Source organism: Ostrinia furnacalis, unplaced genomic scaffold, assembly GCF_004193835.3.
Source record: "Ostrinia furnacalis isolate ACB-3 unplaced genomic scaffold, ASM419383v2 OfSCF5400, whole genome shotgun sequence".
Lineage (NCBI taxonomy): Eukaryota > Metazoa > Arthropoda > Insecta > Lepidoptera > Crambidae > Ostrinia > Ostrinia furnacalis.
Window position 1 is genome coordinate 440536 of NW_021135639.1, and position 12565 is coordinate 453100.

General features: G+C 44.8%; 1 protein-coding gene across 1 annotated transcript in view; it reads left to right on the forward strand.

Moving 5' to 3' along the window:
- Dlg5 (MAGUK family member discs large 5) overlaps nucleotides 1-12565 on the forward strand; it is a 36509-nt gene that overhangs the window by 16503 nt on the left and 7441 nt on the right. Inside the window, 9 exon segments of the mRNA XM_028315965.1 lie at nucleotides 1721-1851; nucleotides 3241-3346; nucleotides 3655-3745; nucleotides 5350-5423; nucleotides 5978-6044; nucleotides 6251-8199; nucleotides 9352-9513; nucleotides 10154-10266; nucleotides 10788-11008. Coding sequence (XP_028171766.1) covers nucleotides 1721-1851; nucleotides 3241-3346; nucleotides 3655-3745; nucleotides 5350-5423; nucleotides 5978-6044; nucleotides 6251-8199; nucleotides 9352-9513; nucleotides 10154-10266; nucleotides 10788-11008 — 2914 coding nt within the window.

Genomic DNA, 12565 nt, shown 5'->3' on the forward strand with positions numbered 1-12565 from the left:
TTTCGCGCTCACCAGTTGGTACCACTGTCTTCGCTACTAGCAAGTGACAGGACCTTACTCTACAGTGGCGCTAACTGGTGAGCGCTAGAACTTGTAGCATTATCGCCCCTATTACAAGTTAATAAGAAGCCAGTATTTAGCTTTACATGTTGTCCTGTTGTCCTTTATACCAGCAGCAGGCACCCACCCCCATCGGACGCGTCCGCGCCACATTACGCTGCTCATACTATCTCAAGTTTTAGCGTAGGCCCTCAAAGTATAGCACTACTGTTCAACTGATTGTAATAATCAAATGTGACAAATAAAGTTACTGAAGTAATAGAAAATCAAAATTTTGTTAACATTGTAACTCGGAAACTTACGGTCACAACTCGATCGCCGACGAAAAGTGTTCCTTCTTTGGCGGCTACACTTCCACATGCTATTTTGTTGATGAATATACCTGTAAAGAAATCGTATTGTTAAGATAAGCAATGAACATTATATCAGTCGATTTAACCCTATACAACACGCATGCAATCTTGTACACTATAGCCAAGAAATTAAGACACATTGTAGTGCAAAATGACGCCGCTGTCGGTGTCAGCAGTCGCTAACATAAACACGGAAGAACATTNAGGGCTCACTAGGGAGTTAGTTCCCTTCCTGACCGCATATCCCGGGCACGGGAGCGGTGCCTTACAACCACTGCCTCCCGCCCGTACAAATATGGTGTAATTTAGCCTGTCTCAAGAGTCAAGCATCATTTTGTTGACAAACGTCAGTGATCGGCACTGCGCCGAAGCTATAGGGCTGACTTTGGTAAAATGATGTGACGTGAGGTGCCAAACCGCGGAAAATGGCGGAGGAAATACATGATTTAGCATGAATAATATTAACTACTTATTTACCTCTCAGTGTCTTGAGGCAACTTAAAAAAGTACATTCTATGTTTTTATTATTATTTAGGCAGTTAAATACTGCACAGTATTTAGTACACTATTTTCTTTATTTTCTTCCATCATACACAAGAATACGCGCGCGTGAGTCAATGTTCGCTCATATGTGAGGCCTTGTCGAATAGTATCCTGTAGGTGGGCCATCGTGCGTGTTTTGTTTTCGATGTAAACTCGCGGAGATGAACAGGCCTGCCGTAAGTTTATGAGTTGTGATGTAAACAATTTTTTTTTAATTAACAATTTATACTCTAAAACTTCTAGGGAGTAGAAGTTTATACAGATCGGCTGTGTAGAGCGGATCCGCACTGACGGTCCGCGTGGCACTAAAACCAGACAAGGACTGTTTTACGGCTACCTAAATAAACTCCGACTAGTTTGTTACTTCGACATTACGTTACTCCGACATTACGTTATTCCGACACTACTGAATATATCGATGTTCAGTAATGTCGGAGTAAAAAATTCAAGATTCAAAAAATTCAAAATTATTTATTTATCGATAAAAGTCTTAACAATGATGTTGTGAGTCTCATTCTTTTAAGTTTATAAACCAAGCAGCTACCAATCGATCAACATGGAAAGCATTGGGGGAGGCATATGTTCAGCAGTGGACGTCCTATGGCTGAAATGATGATGATGAAGTTTATAAAACTTGTGTTAGAATGAGACTGCTCTTCTGTGTGATAACGTGGGCCGGGTTGCACCATCTCACCCCAAACCCTAACGTAATGTCGAAGTAACGTTTGTCGGAGTTTAGATTTGAAGCCGTGTTTTCCATTCAGATCAACAACCGGTCGCTGGAGGGCGTGAAGAGCGTGTCGGAGGCGATGGCGATGCTCAACGAGTGCGCCTACGAGTCCGTGCTGCTCACCGTGCTGCGCCCGCTCTATCCCTGCAGCCCCGCCAGAGACAGGTAGTGTATCCCTTTCCCTCGCTAGGGAAAAGAAAGAGACGCCGATATAAAGTTCCTTCTTTCACGTGATGCATTGTAATTTCTTCTTCTTCTTTTTTGATGTTGGCAATACACGTCAAGGCCGACTTGATTTGTGCCATTTTCAAGTTTTAAGTGAGTCGATTTACAAAATGGGACCAAGTGGGATGGGACTTTGGTTAATTAAATGATATAATGAAGGTTGATAGATGATACCCCTTCCTACCCTTTGAGTCTCAGTAAAGTTGTGGTGTTTTACTGAGACTTCATAATGGACTATTTGAGAGAATCCGAAGAATCACTCTGCACTGTTATGTTTCATTTGCCCACACTCATGCACGTTCACGAACACTTAAATAAAAAAATAAATAAAAAAACGTTTATTGCTTTTTACACATAAAAGGAATTACAAGAAACAAAATTACATTATAAGCTTAAAATAATGTAACGGTTAGCGTTACCGCTGACCGTTATCTTAGATCTAAATTCTACTTTAATTACTATTATCTACCTTCTTATATGCTAAAAGAAAAAGCAAATGGAGGTGGCGCTCAGCATGTGCCGCCAAGGACTACCTGCCCTAGACACTTAATGGTTAATAATCCACCATTATTACACATTAATAGTCGTTCTAACACGAATTTTAGAAAATAAAACAAAACCGCTAACATGACGCTTCACATTCCCGACAAGAAGTCCCATTGTAATTTATCTAGCTGGCAATACTTTGGCAAAATAGAGACAGATTTTATTAATATTATGCCCAAAATTTTTTAAATAATGGAATTTACTAACGACATTTTAGTTGATCACTGGGCCACTTTTCTTCTATCACGGTGTACTAAGGTCATTACCCTGGTGTCAAGAGTTAAATTTTTGTGCACTTCCTAGAATCTAAACTCTGAATTGCGGGTATAGCGTAAACAAGAGAGACAGATATTTGGTGTAAAAATCATGTTTACAAGTTGCTTACATTCCTGATTAGTGGCAAGTGTTTATTTACAAACAAGCATTGTTTTGGGTAACCGTATTTGTGATTACCGCTCTTTCTTACCACTTAAGATGTTTCATTATCACTTTGTGATCTTGTGAAGGCTTAGAGAGCTCACATGCGAGCGATATTATATCGACGACTGCTTGCGATAGTGGTAGGCGACGGTCAGCGACTGTAGGCGACTGTCGGCGATAGTCTCCGACTCGTGCCTTTCGCTGTCATGACATGTTGATACTCTGAAGCTATACGTTAGTGACTGTCCGTCTTCGAAACTCGCGATGCGTCGGTGACTGTCGCCGAAGTCGCAAGCATTCGCCGTATTCTGTCGCTCGTTTGTTAGCTCCCTTTTGTTGATTGTGCCTTATTTATGTCCTTAGGTTCTCTATGTACGAGCACACATTCCCTGACGGCAAGATGGTGAATATCTGCTCACAGACTGAGGAGTCGTACTGTCAGTTCGTTCCGCCACCTCCTGAGCCCAAGGTATAGTTGTTAATACTTTAATTCTTATAAAATTTTCTCTCAAAACATTTTTAATCTGTAGAAGCGGGTTTGACACATGTACAATTCCCAAATGCGCACTTCTGTATAATAAAATTAAAAGGCCAAAGAGTTTGTTTATAAAATATTAGTATGGAAAAGTGCACATTCTGCGAAGTGCACGCACATTCTGCGTTAGACCCGTTGGAACAACCGAAACCTTTCCAAATATTATTAAAGACTAGATTGTGTTTTATGTATATTATACATTTGTTCGGTTATACAAATGTGTATATGTGTGTATGATAAAGGTGCACATCGACCACGGCGCGCCGGACTTTGACCGCCGCTACGTGTACCACGTGGCCGCCGGCAGTCAGGGCAAGATACACCAGGAGAGAGGTCGGTATCTCACTAGCGACCGCGCCAATATGAACTTTATTAGTGTATCAAATACAGCAGAGTAAGAGCCACAGCACACGATGCGTTGCCCGCCACAGATGTTTCTATGTAAAACAACGCAGCGACTCCACTCTGGTGCCGCATCGCCGCTGCAACGCATCGTGTGTTTTGGCTCTAATATTGACATCTTCATTGTAGCTAAACGCAAACCGCGAAAGCCAAGAAAAAACGTTGACACCTGACTGTCTTGGAACCGTCATCCATTTGCCTCTAGTAAATTAATGGGTCCTGCTTCTGTACTAGAGACTAAATGACATTGAACAAGTAGTAATGTTATTTAGAACTGATATACTGAAAAAAATATATACTGACACGGATCTGACAGGATATCTGTGAGGTGTATAATAATCCCATTTATCTAAGCGCATGCAGGAGAAAAGATTAGTCCATTAATAAAAAATACTAAGAACTAAATGTTATCTAATTTTAGTAAAAAAGAGCCAGTAGGCTCACACACACAAATGCGAAGTGGAGTAAACCAGAATTTAAAGATATAGACCAGCAATTCGCCTAATTAACAAAACGCAAAGTAAGCAACGGAAATCTTAGTGTGACGAGTGCACTTATTGTAACTTCGGTTTTGTAAACTCAAATAAATTTTTTGATCGGCCAAAGCTACTGTACCTACTTATCCGTTTCGTAATTCCATTCATAGAATTAAATAAACAGGTACTATTGTAGTGACATTTGCGTAATCGTATCAAGTTGCTTTGTATCAATAACAGTCGTAAGACTGACAAAACACTGGATTTTAGACCTTAAGTCTTTATTTTAGGAACTAACGTTATGTTTGTTATTGCTGGAGACGACTATCGGCCGCTTCGGATAAGATAAATGTCGATTGAGTTGGCAGTGGCATTTACACTATACGATTACTGTTTGTGACAATTTAGCAGACCATAAAGTAATGTTGTGGGATAGAATATGGTTCAATATTATTTTAGGATGATCACTATTTCTATCAAATTCAGCCTGGACTCTGAAATTTGCAAATTCATTTGTCTACTCACGGACATTGCCCGCGGGCGGCGTGACCGGAGGGAGCGGCGAGCGTTCGGCGAACGAACGAGCTATGTTCGGTTCGCGAGCGAACAACCAAGAAGACGATCCTGACGCACTCTCTTCAACGACCTTGCACTAAACGGTCTCGATATTATTGTAAATTTATACAGAATAGACAATTAATTTTATGCGGTCCACTCTTTCTATTTATGAACTTCCACTACACTCACTATCGAAGTAACATATTGATCCGGCTCGAAGGACCGGATCATAGCTCGTTCGTTCGCCGAACGCTCGCCGCTCCCTCCGGTCACGCCTCCCGCGGGCAATGTCCGTGAGTAGACACATTCGAAAATTCTGTCTATGAATAATGTCTCTTAGATTTTTGTTGACGACTGCTTATTTTTTTTTGTTATATGTTATACTGGCGTTTGTTTGTAGAGATAGTGATTCATCACAGGCTAGATGTACTCGTGTCAAGTGGCTTTCTGTGTAAACACCACTCGATTTGAGATAGTGTTGATGTTGATGATAACGCGCAGGTACATGGGACATGATTCGCGGCAAGATCGAGGCGGTCACGGGCCGCAGCAAATCCAAGGATAAACAGAACAAGGTATTTATGCTTTTACTTTATCACCCATTTCCATAGACTACGGCATTCTTTACTCAGCTTTAAAATAATCAAATCAACACTTTGTTTTTATAAACAAAGAAATGTTTTGACTTGAAGCTAGATTAATCTAAGACTGAAAATGGAAAATATTTTTTTCCAACCAATCTATTGGTTTTAGAGAAAATCTAACGACATATTATATTCATCAGAATAACGTAACGTATCGATAGGTATTTTTTTCAAATAGAAATTATGAAAAATATCGCTATGTCCATAAATCGCAATGCCGTAGGTAAAATTGTTTTATTTTCGATCTTAACACAACTGATAAAGTTACATGTCTGTTTATCTTACTGATATTGGAGCGCCAATTTTTTTCCGCCTTTTATTTTATGAATAATTATTTGACTTAAAATTGCACACAGGCTTTTACGCTATTAAAAATGGTTCAAGCGAATTTACTATTCCAAAGTAGAATCTAAGAAAATGGAGCGTCAATATATTTTTATGTAGTTCTGTTTACTCGATGATATTGATTGATACCGTTATTCCAGGTGCCAGAATCCGATGCTATCGCGGAGCTGGATTCAGTTATCGACAGCTATCACCACGGCAAGACAAGTGAGTCGCACTTATTTACTAACATACGCGTATAGCATACGTTATCAATTGATAATACACCTTCTTGAGATGTCTATTGGACGCTCGTGAGTTCGTTCGTGTATAGTTATTCTGATTCTTAAGTTATATTGATGTAGGTAAAGTAAAATCATTTTAATGTAAAGATAAGTGTGTTGTTACATTTTGATGTGTTTGTTTGTTTTCAGTCAAAGAAACCAGTAGCGTTCTAAAAAGATCGCGGAGAAAAAACAAAGAAGCGCAGCACGATGCCAAAAACGGAGGCACCTGGCCTAAAGCGCGGGCCAACTTCATTCTAGAAGAAAACTCCACTGGAACCATAGTCCAGCCTAGGTCGAGGAAAGAGAGACCGCCTCTGTCTATACTACTCAGTCCGCCAACGAAGCTGCCGCCCGAGCCGCAGCGGTCGAATATAAACAGGAACTCGAATCCCATACCGCTCGGGCACGCGCCGCTCACGCAAGCCACCGCTCCCGCGAGACACTCCGTATACAAATCCATAGAATCTTCACCCAATGTTATCGAACATTTTCCCAAACCCGCCCCCCTCGCAATACACAACCCGTTCGCGTCGCCCAACACCATGAACTTCGAGAAGATTCGAACGCTTGAAAAAGACAAGATGTCCATCAGCGATTACTCCGAGCACGACATCACCCCCAACCGCCTCAGTCTAGTTCTGAACCCCTCGGACGATTCGCTGGACTACCAGCCAGTGACGAGAAACAGAAATAAAAGCCCCCACTCTTTAGACTTCATGGTCAACAAAGGACCCAGCTCTCTAGACTTCGTGACGAGAAAATCGCCAAGCTCTTTAGATCATTCTATCAAAAACCACCCAGGCAAAGATCTCTTAGACCAGTACTACTCAAGAAAAAAGTCCTCGTCGCCGAAAACGGTAAACAAGTACCCCTCAGATAGTGATAGTTTCGGGCCGGACAGCTTGAATAGTAATGCGAATTACCCCATGACAGGGACGCTGCCGACTCAGTCGCGTCTTCAATCTCAGTATTATCGAGGGCCATTCGTCAATTCGAATCCTCATCCGTCTAGGTATCCGCATTTAGCGAGTCCGACGAATATCCCCCAGAGTCAATCGGGAGAAAGTATCGGGAACAGCTACGACATGCATTCGTTCACATCCCACACCCACAATATGTCCGATTTGCAACCGGTGCCCCGAGCGAATCGAGCGGGGGACTATCACCACACCTACGAAGGCGGGACGTTTCCTAGGAAGAAGGAAAACCAGCGATTTCGTATTCCGTCCAATCCGAGCGTCACATCGAAAAACTCAGCGGGAAAACTGAGTACGGGATCGATAGAGCGAAGTTCAGAAAGGAATTCGCCGATGCCGACATTTCATGTCGAGGTTTTGAGTCCGGGGAGAGGTGCTAAGCAGTTGACGCACAAGGGTACGAGAAACTCGATGCCAGAATATTGTGGGTTGGGGTGGGACAAGCCTTTGCCGGGGGAGCTGCGACGAGTGCACATAGACAAAAGTCAGCAGCCGCTAGGAATACAGATATACTGCCCTCCGAGTAGCGGGGGAGTTTTCGTGTCGACCGTCAATGACAATTCGTTAGCCAGCCAAGTCGGTCTGCAAGTCGGAGACCAGTTACTAGAAGTTTGTGGAATAAATATGCGGTCGGCGACGTACACGCTCGCCGCCCGCGTGTTGAGACAGATCGGTAATTCGATCACTATGCTAGTGCAATACAGCCCGGAGAAATACAAAGACGAAGTCGAGGTGCCGGGCAGTTCGTCCTCGGGCGAGAGTTCTCACGACGAGGAGGTTTCGTTGTCAGGGTCCCCGACGCCGAGGAATTCTCCCGGTCCTCAGCAGAGTTTGAGGATGGAGCCGCCTCCGACCGACGTGGCCACTCTGAGACAGTCTTCGGTCAACAAGGAGTTGCCTAGGTTTCTTTTGATAGAGATGCGGAATTGTGCCGACTTGGGGATCAGTCTGGTCGGCGGCAACGCTGTGGGGATCTTCGTGCACAGTGTCCAGATGGATTCGCCCGCGTATATCGCGGGATTGAGAACAGGAGACCAGATCTTGGAGTACAATAACGTGGACTTGAGGAGAGCGACGGCCGAGCAGGCGGCTTTGGAGCTAGCCAAACCTGCGGATAAGGTGGGTACAAACTCTTTTAGCATCGAATGAGTGTTTTCGCGTATGAGAAATCCGCCAGATGGCAATACGTAGACGCGAGGTCCAAATGCTGCATGATTGGTTATTTTTGACATGACATTGACAGATATGTCAAAATCCACCAATCACGCAGCAGTCAGACCCCACATCCACGTCCCGCCATCTAGCGGATCTTTCATACGCGAAAACCCTCATTATCTTATTTTCATCCTTATTTCACCCTTTTTAAATGCTTTTGGAAAAAAAAATTAAGCTATTTTATTTTCACTCGTAAGGACAATGACCAAAAATGTATGGTCCAAATGTCCACCACTAACGAGACCTATGTAGTAAAATAGTCTACTAAATACTGATTCAGTATAACCAAACCGCAATCAAAAATATGCTGTCAGTAAAAAGTTATGACTGAAGGAAAAGCCATGTTTTTAACCTTTTCATCCGAAAAATGTTCTTGATATCATTCTATCTATCGCACATTTTGGACTAATCTATGCATGTTATGTCATGTCGCTTAGTGTGCCGTGTTACATTCTCGTTAAAAGAAAAAAAATGAACTCAGAAGAAAGACGACAATATTGGAATAATTGGCGGGTGGTCGCTGCTCCATCCCTTGGTTGTAGGGTGAAGTTATGTAACCTAAAACCATCCTTGATAAATGGGCTATCCATTACAAAAAGATTTTTTCAAATCGGACCAGTAGTTCCCGAGATTAGCGCGTAAACTACTACAATTTTTCATACAGTCATAACTTTTTACTGACAACTTATTTTTTTTTCGTCCCATACTGAAAGTTAATCTCTATTTAATGGACTATAAGCCAATATAGGTCTCATTAGTGGTGGACATTTGGACCACTTTTGGTCATTGTCCTTTGCTCTCTTATATTTGGGATGAGAGGTACCTTACGTTTTTTCCTTTGCCTCTTTTATCACTTTGCATACTTTCGTTTTCAAGATAGACTAAGTTTCTGTCGCATTTAAAGTATTAGTCGTACTCTGTCCAGTTATCTTTCTCTACACTAAGATTCTTTAATTAGGTTGTTATGTAATTTTTTGTATGTCATGTTGGTATACGTAAATAAAAATTGTCTACATAAGATTGTCTAGCTATAACTAGTACCCTCCCTTTCCCCAGGTGAGCGTCCTGGTGCGGCACGACCTTCAGCAGTACCACGAGATCAAGGACAAGCCGGGCGACGCCTTCTACATCCGCGCCGGCTTCGACCGCTGCGCCAAGATCACCGCCATCGGCATGGACTCCATCGACGAGTACCCGCTGTGGTTCCGCAAGGACGAGGTAACTAACTTTCCACTTTAAGATTGCATTAATTCCTTTTATAATTTTCAGAATCTACGCTAAAGTTTGATTCAAGAGCGTTTTCAGATTAGCGTATGTTATTTTATTACACACGCTCTACATTACGCGCTATAAAAAACCAGGGTCGCGTGTTCGCTCGAACCGGTAGTGACGAGTCATTGTCGACATACGAATTTCTAAGTGCATCAACGCTAGCATGAGTCTGTTGCTCGTGTGACAAAGGTACTGCTATACGCGCCTAGGCCCGGTTTCTATCCATGCGGTGAGGAGCGGAGAAGAAAGATGTATTGGGTGGACTTATTTTTCCATAGAATTTGACAGCAGTGGCGTGTCTCGTTCCCCGCTGCTTTCTCCCCGCGCCTCGCACTTCCGAAAGCGTCATACGATTCGTAGACAGCAATAGAAGAACAGCTGACAGCAACGCATAGCTCACATCTCCTCTCTCGTCCCTCCTCTTCGCTAGTCCCGTTTCTGCTCCTTTCCGCTTTTCTTTGGTAGAGACCGGGCCTAGCGTGCGTTTCCAACAGCGAAACCGCCCCTAGTTCCAGTGTTCTTTCAGAATGTGGTCTTTAGTGACTTTATTCTCTATCAATTCGTGATCGTAACCTGTTGTCTCTAGGTGCTATTCGTGGACAACACTCTGTTCAACGGCGCGCCTGGGCTGTGGCGCGCTTGGCAGTTGGACTGTAAGGGCGTCAAGCGTCAGTGGGGCACCATCCCTAGCAAGTTCAAGTGAGTACACCGTCATTATCATTTCAGACAGGACGTCCACTAATGAACACTGGCCTGCCATCAATGATTTCCAGATTCATCATCATCATGAGTTCAACAGTATATTTATTTCTTTGCGGGCCCGAAGATAGGTCAGATAAGATTATGTCATAGCGTAGCGTGCATCCTAACCCTGTAGGCCTGTAACTATTCAATCTTCTCAAATTTTTAAATTATTGGTCAGATTGTAAACGCCTGAGATATACAAGAGCAAACTGTGCTAGGGCATAGGCTATCATCTATTCTATATTTTATTGGTGACTCTACAGACACCTGGTTTGAGAAATACAGTGATAGAGGAAACTATCGTGGAAGTTAGAACATTAGCCACTCCGCCGTTTCGCGCTGTGACTTCAAGACGTAGTTTATTTATTTATCTTTATTAAAGAAACAGCCTTGTTTGATAAATGCAGCTTAAAATTAAGTGGGTTTCGGCCATTGACCTTGCATCAGTATTTTAGATAAGGTTAAATTTTTCGCAGAGTTGAAGAAATCCTCCGAAGATCAATGGGCAGCCTAGAAAGCGAGGCGCAACGCCGCGCCGCCACGACCGCGCGGCGATCGTTCTTCCGCCGCAAGAAGCACCGGGACAGCAAGGAGCTGGCTTCATTCTCCAACACCGAGCTGGGCTGCTGGAGCGACTCCGGAGCCCTGGCGGACGAGCCGCCGCTGCTGTCCTACCAGCGGGTGGAGCGGCTGCACTGTGAGTAGTGCTGTGATAGTTTAGTCAGCAAGTGCTCCCGGTACACAAGCGTCCTTCTCCAACACCGAGCTGGGCTGCTGGAGCGACTCCGGCGCGCTGGCCGACGAGCCGCCGCTGCTGTCCTACCAGCGGGTGGAGCGGCTGCACTGTGAGTAGTGCTGTGATAGTTTAGTCAGCAAGTGCTCCCGGTACACAAGCGTCCTTCTCCAACACCGAGCTGGGCTGCTGGAGCGACTCCGGCGCGCTGGCCGACGAGCCGCCGCTGCTGTCCTACCAGCGGGTGGAGCGGCTGCACTGTGAGTAGTGCTGTGATAGTTTAGTCAGCAAGTGCTCCCGGTACACAAGCGTCCTTCTCCAACACCGAGCTGGGCTGCTGGAGCGACTCCGGCGCGCTGGCCGACGAGCCGCCGCTGCTGTCCTACCAGCGGGTGGAGCGGCTGCACTGTGAGTAGTGCTGTGATAGTTTAGTCAGCAAGTGCTCCCGGTACACAAGCGTCCTTCTCCAACACCGAGCTGGGCTGCTGGAGCGACTCCGGCGCGCTGGCCGACGAGCCGCCGCTGCTGTCCTACCAGCGGGTGGAGCGGCTGCACTGTGAGTAGTGCTGTGATAGTTTAGTCAGCAAGTGCTCCCGGTACACAAGCGTCCTTCTCCAACACCGAGCTGGGCTGCTGGAGCGACTCCGGCGCGCTGGCCGACGAGCCGCCGCTGCTGTCCTACCAGCGGGTGGAGCGGCTGCACTGTGAGTAGTGCTGTGATAGTTTAGTCAGCAAGTGCTCCCGGTACACAAGCGTCCTTCTCCAACACCGAGCTGGGCTGCTGGAGCGACTCCGGCGCGCTGGCCGACGAGCCGCCGCTGCTGTCCTACCAGCGGGTGGAGCGGCTGCACTGTGAGTAGTGCTGTGATAGTTTAGCCTTGAGCAAGTGCTCCCGGTTCGCCAAGCGTAGGTGGTGAGCCCAGCGCGTATGGTCTTCATATCTTTAGACGAGCCGCCGCTGCTGTCCTACCAGCGGGTGGAGCGGCTGCACTGTGAGTAGTGTTTTAACACAGGGAGAAGAAAAAATTGAGTGCCCACGGCTCACCCAGCGTATTAAGATAAGATGCAAAGTGAATGGTGGTGAGCTCATCGCCTATGGTCCTCATATTCTCGATAAAACTCATTATCTTTTTCTTACCGAAGAGCGTTACACTCTATCATAATCCAGCTACAGTCTACTGTCGAACTTCAATCTCGTCAAGTAGCACGTCGAGATTTATCGAGATATGATCTCCACTCGAAGTTACTATGTTTGCTTATAATATAACATACATTGGTTGCTACATGCATAAGCAGGTCGGCATTATCGGCTCGGCAGTATTTCGGGTCGATACAGCATACCATTCTGCAGTATAATGTAGAACGAAAAACCACCCGGTAATGTCGGCCCGCTATGTATAGTAACTGCCAAGAAGGATCTATAATATATTCGGCTTTTCTCCGAACATTCATCTATAGTCTGGTCACTGAGCACGTAGAACTTTGTCCAATGACCCCAAGCTACCTATCCTTATCGCTCGC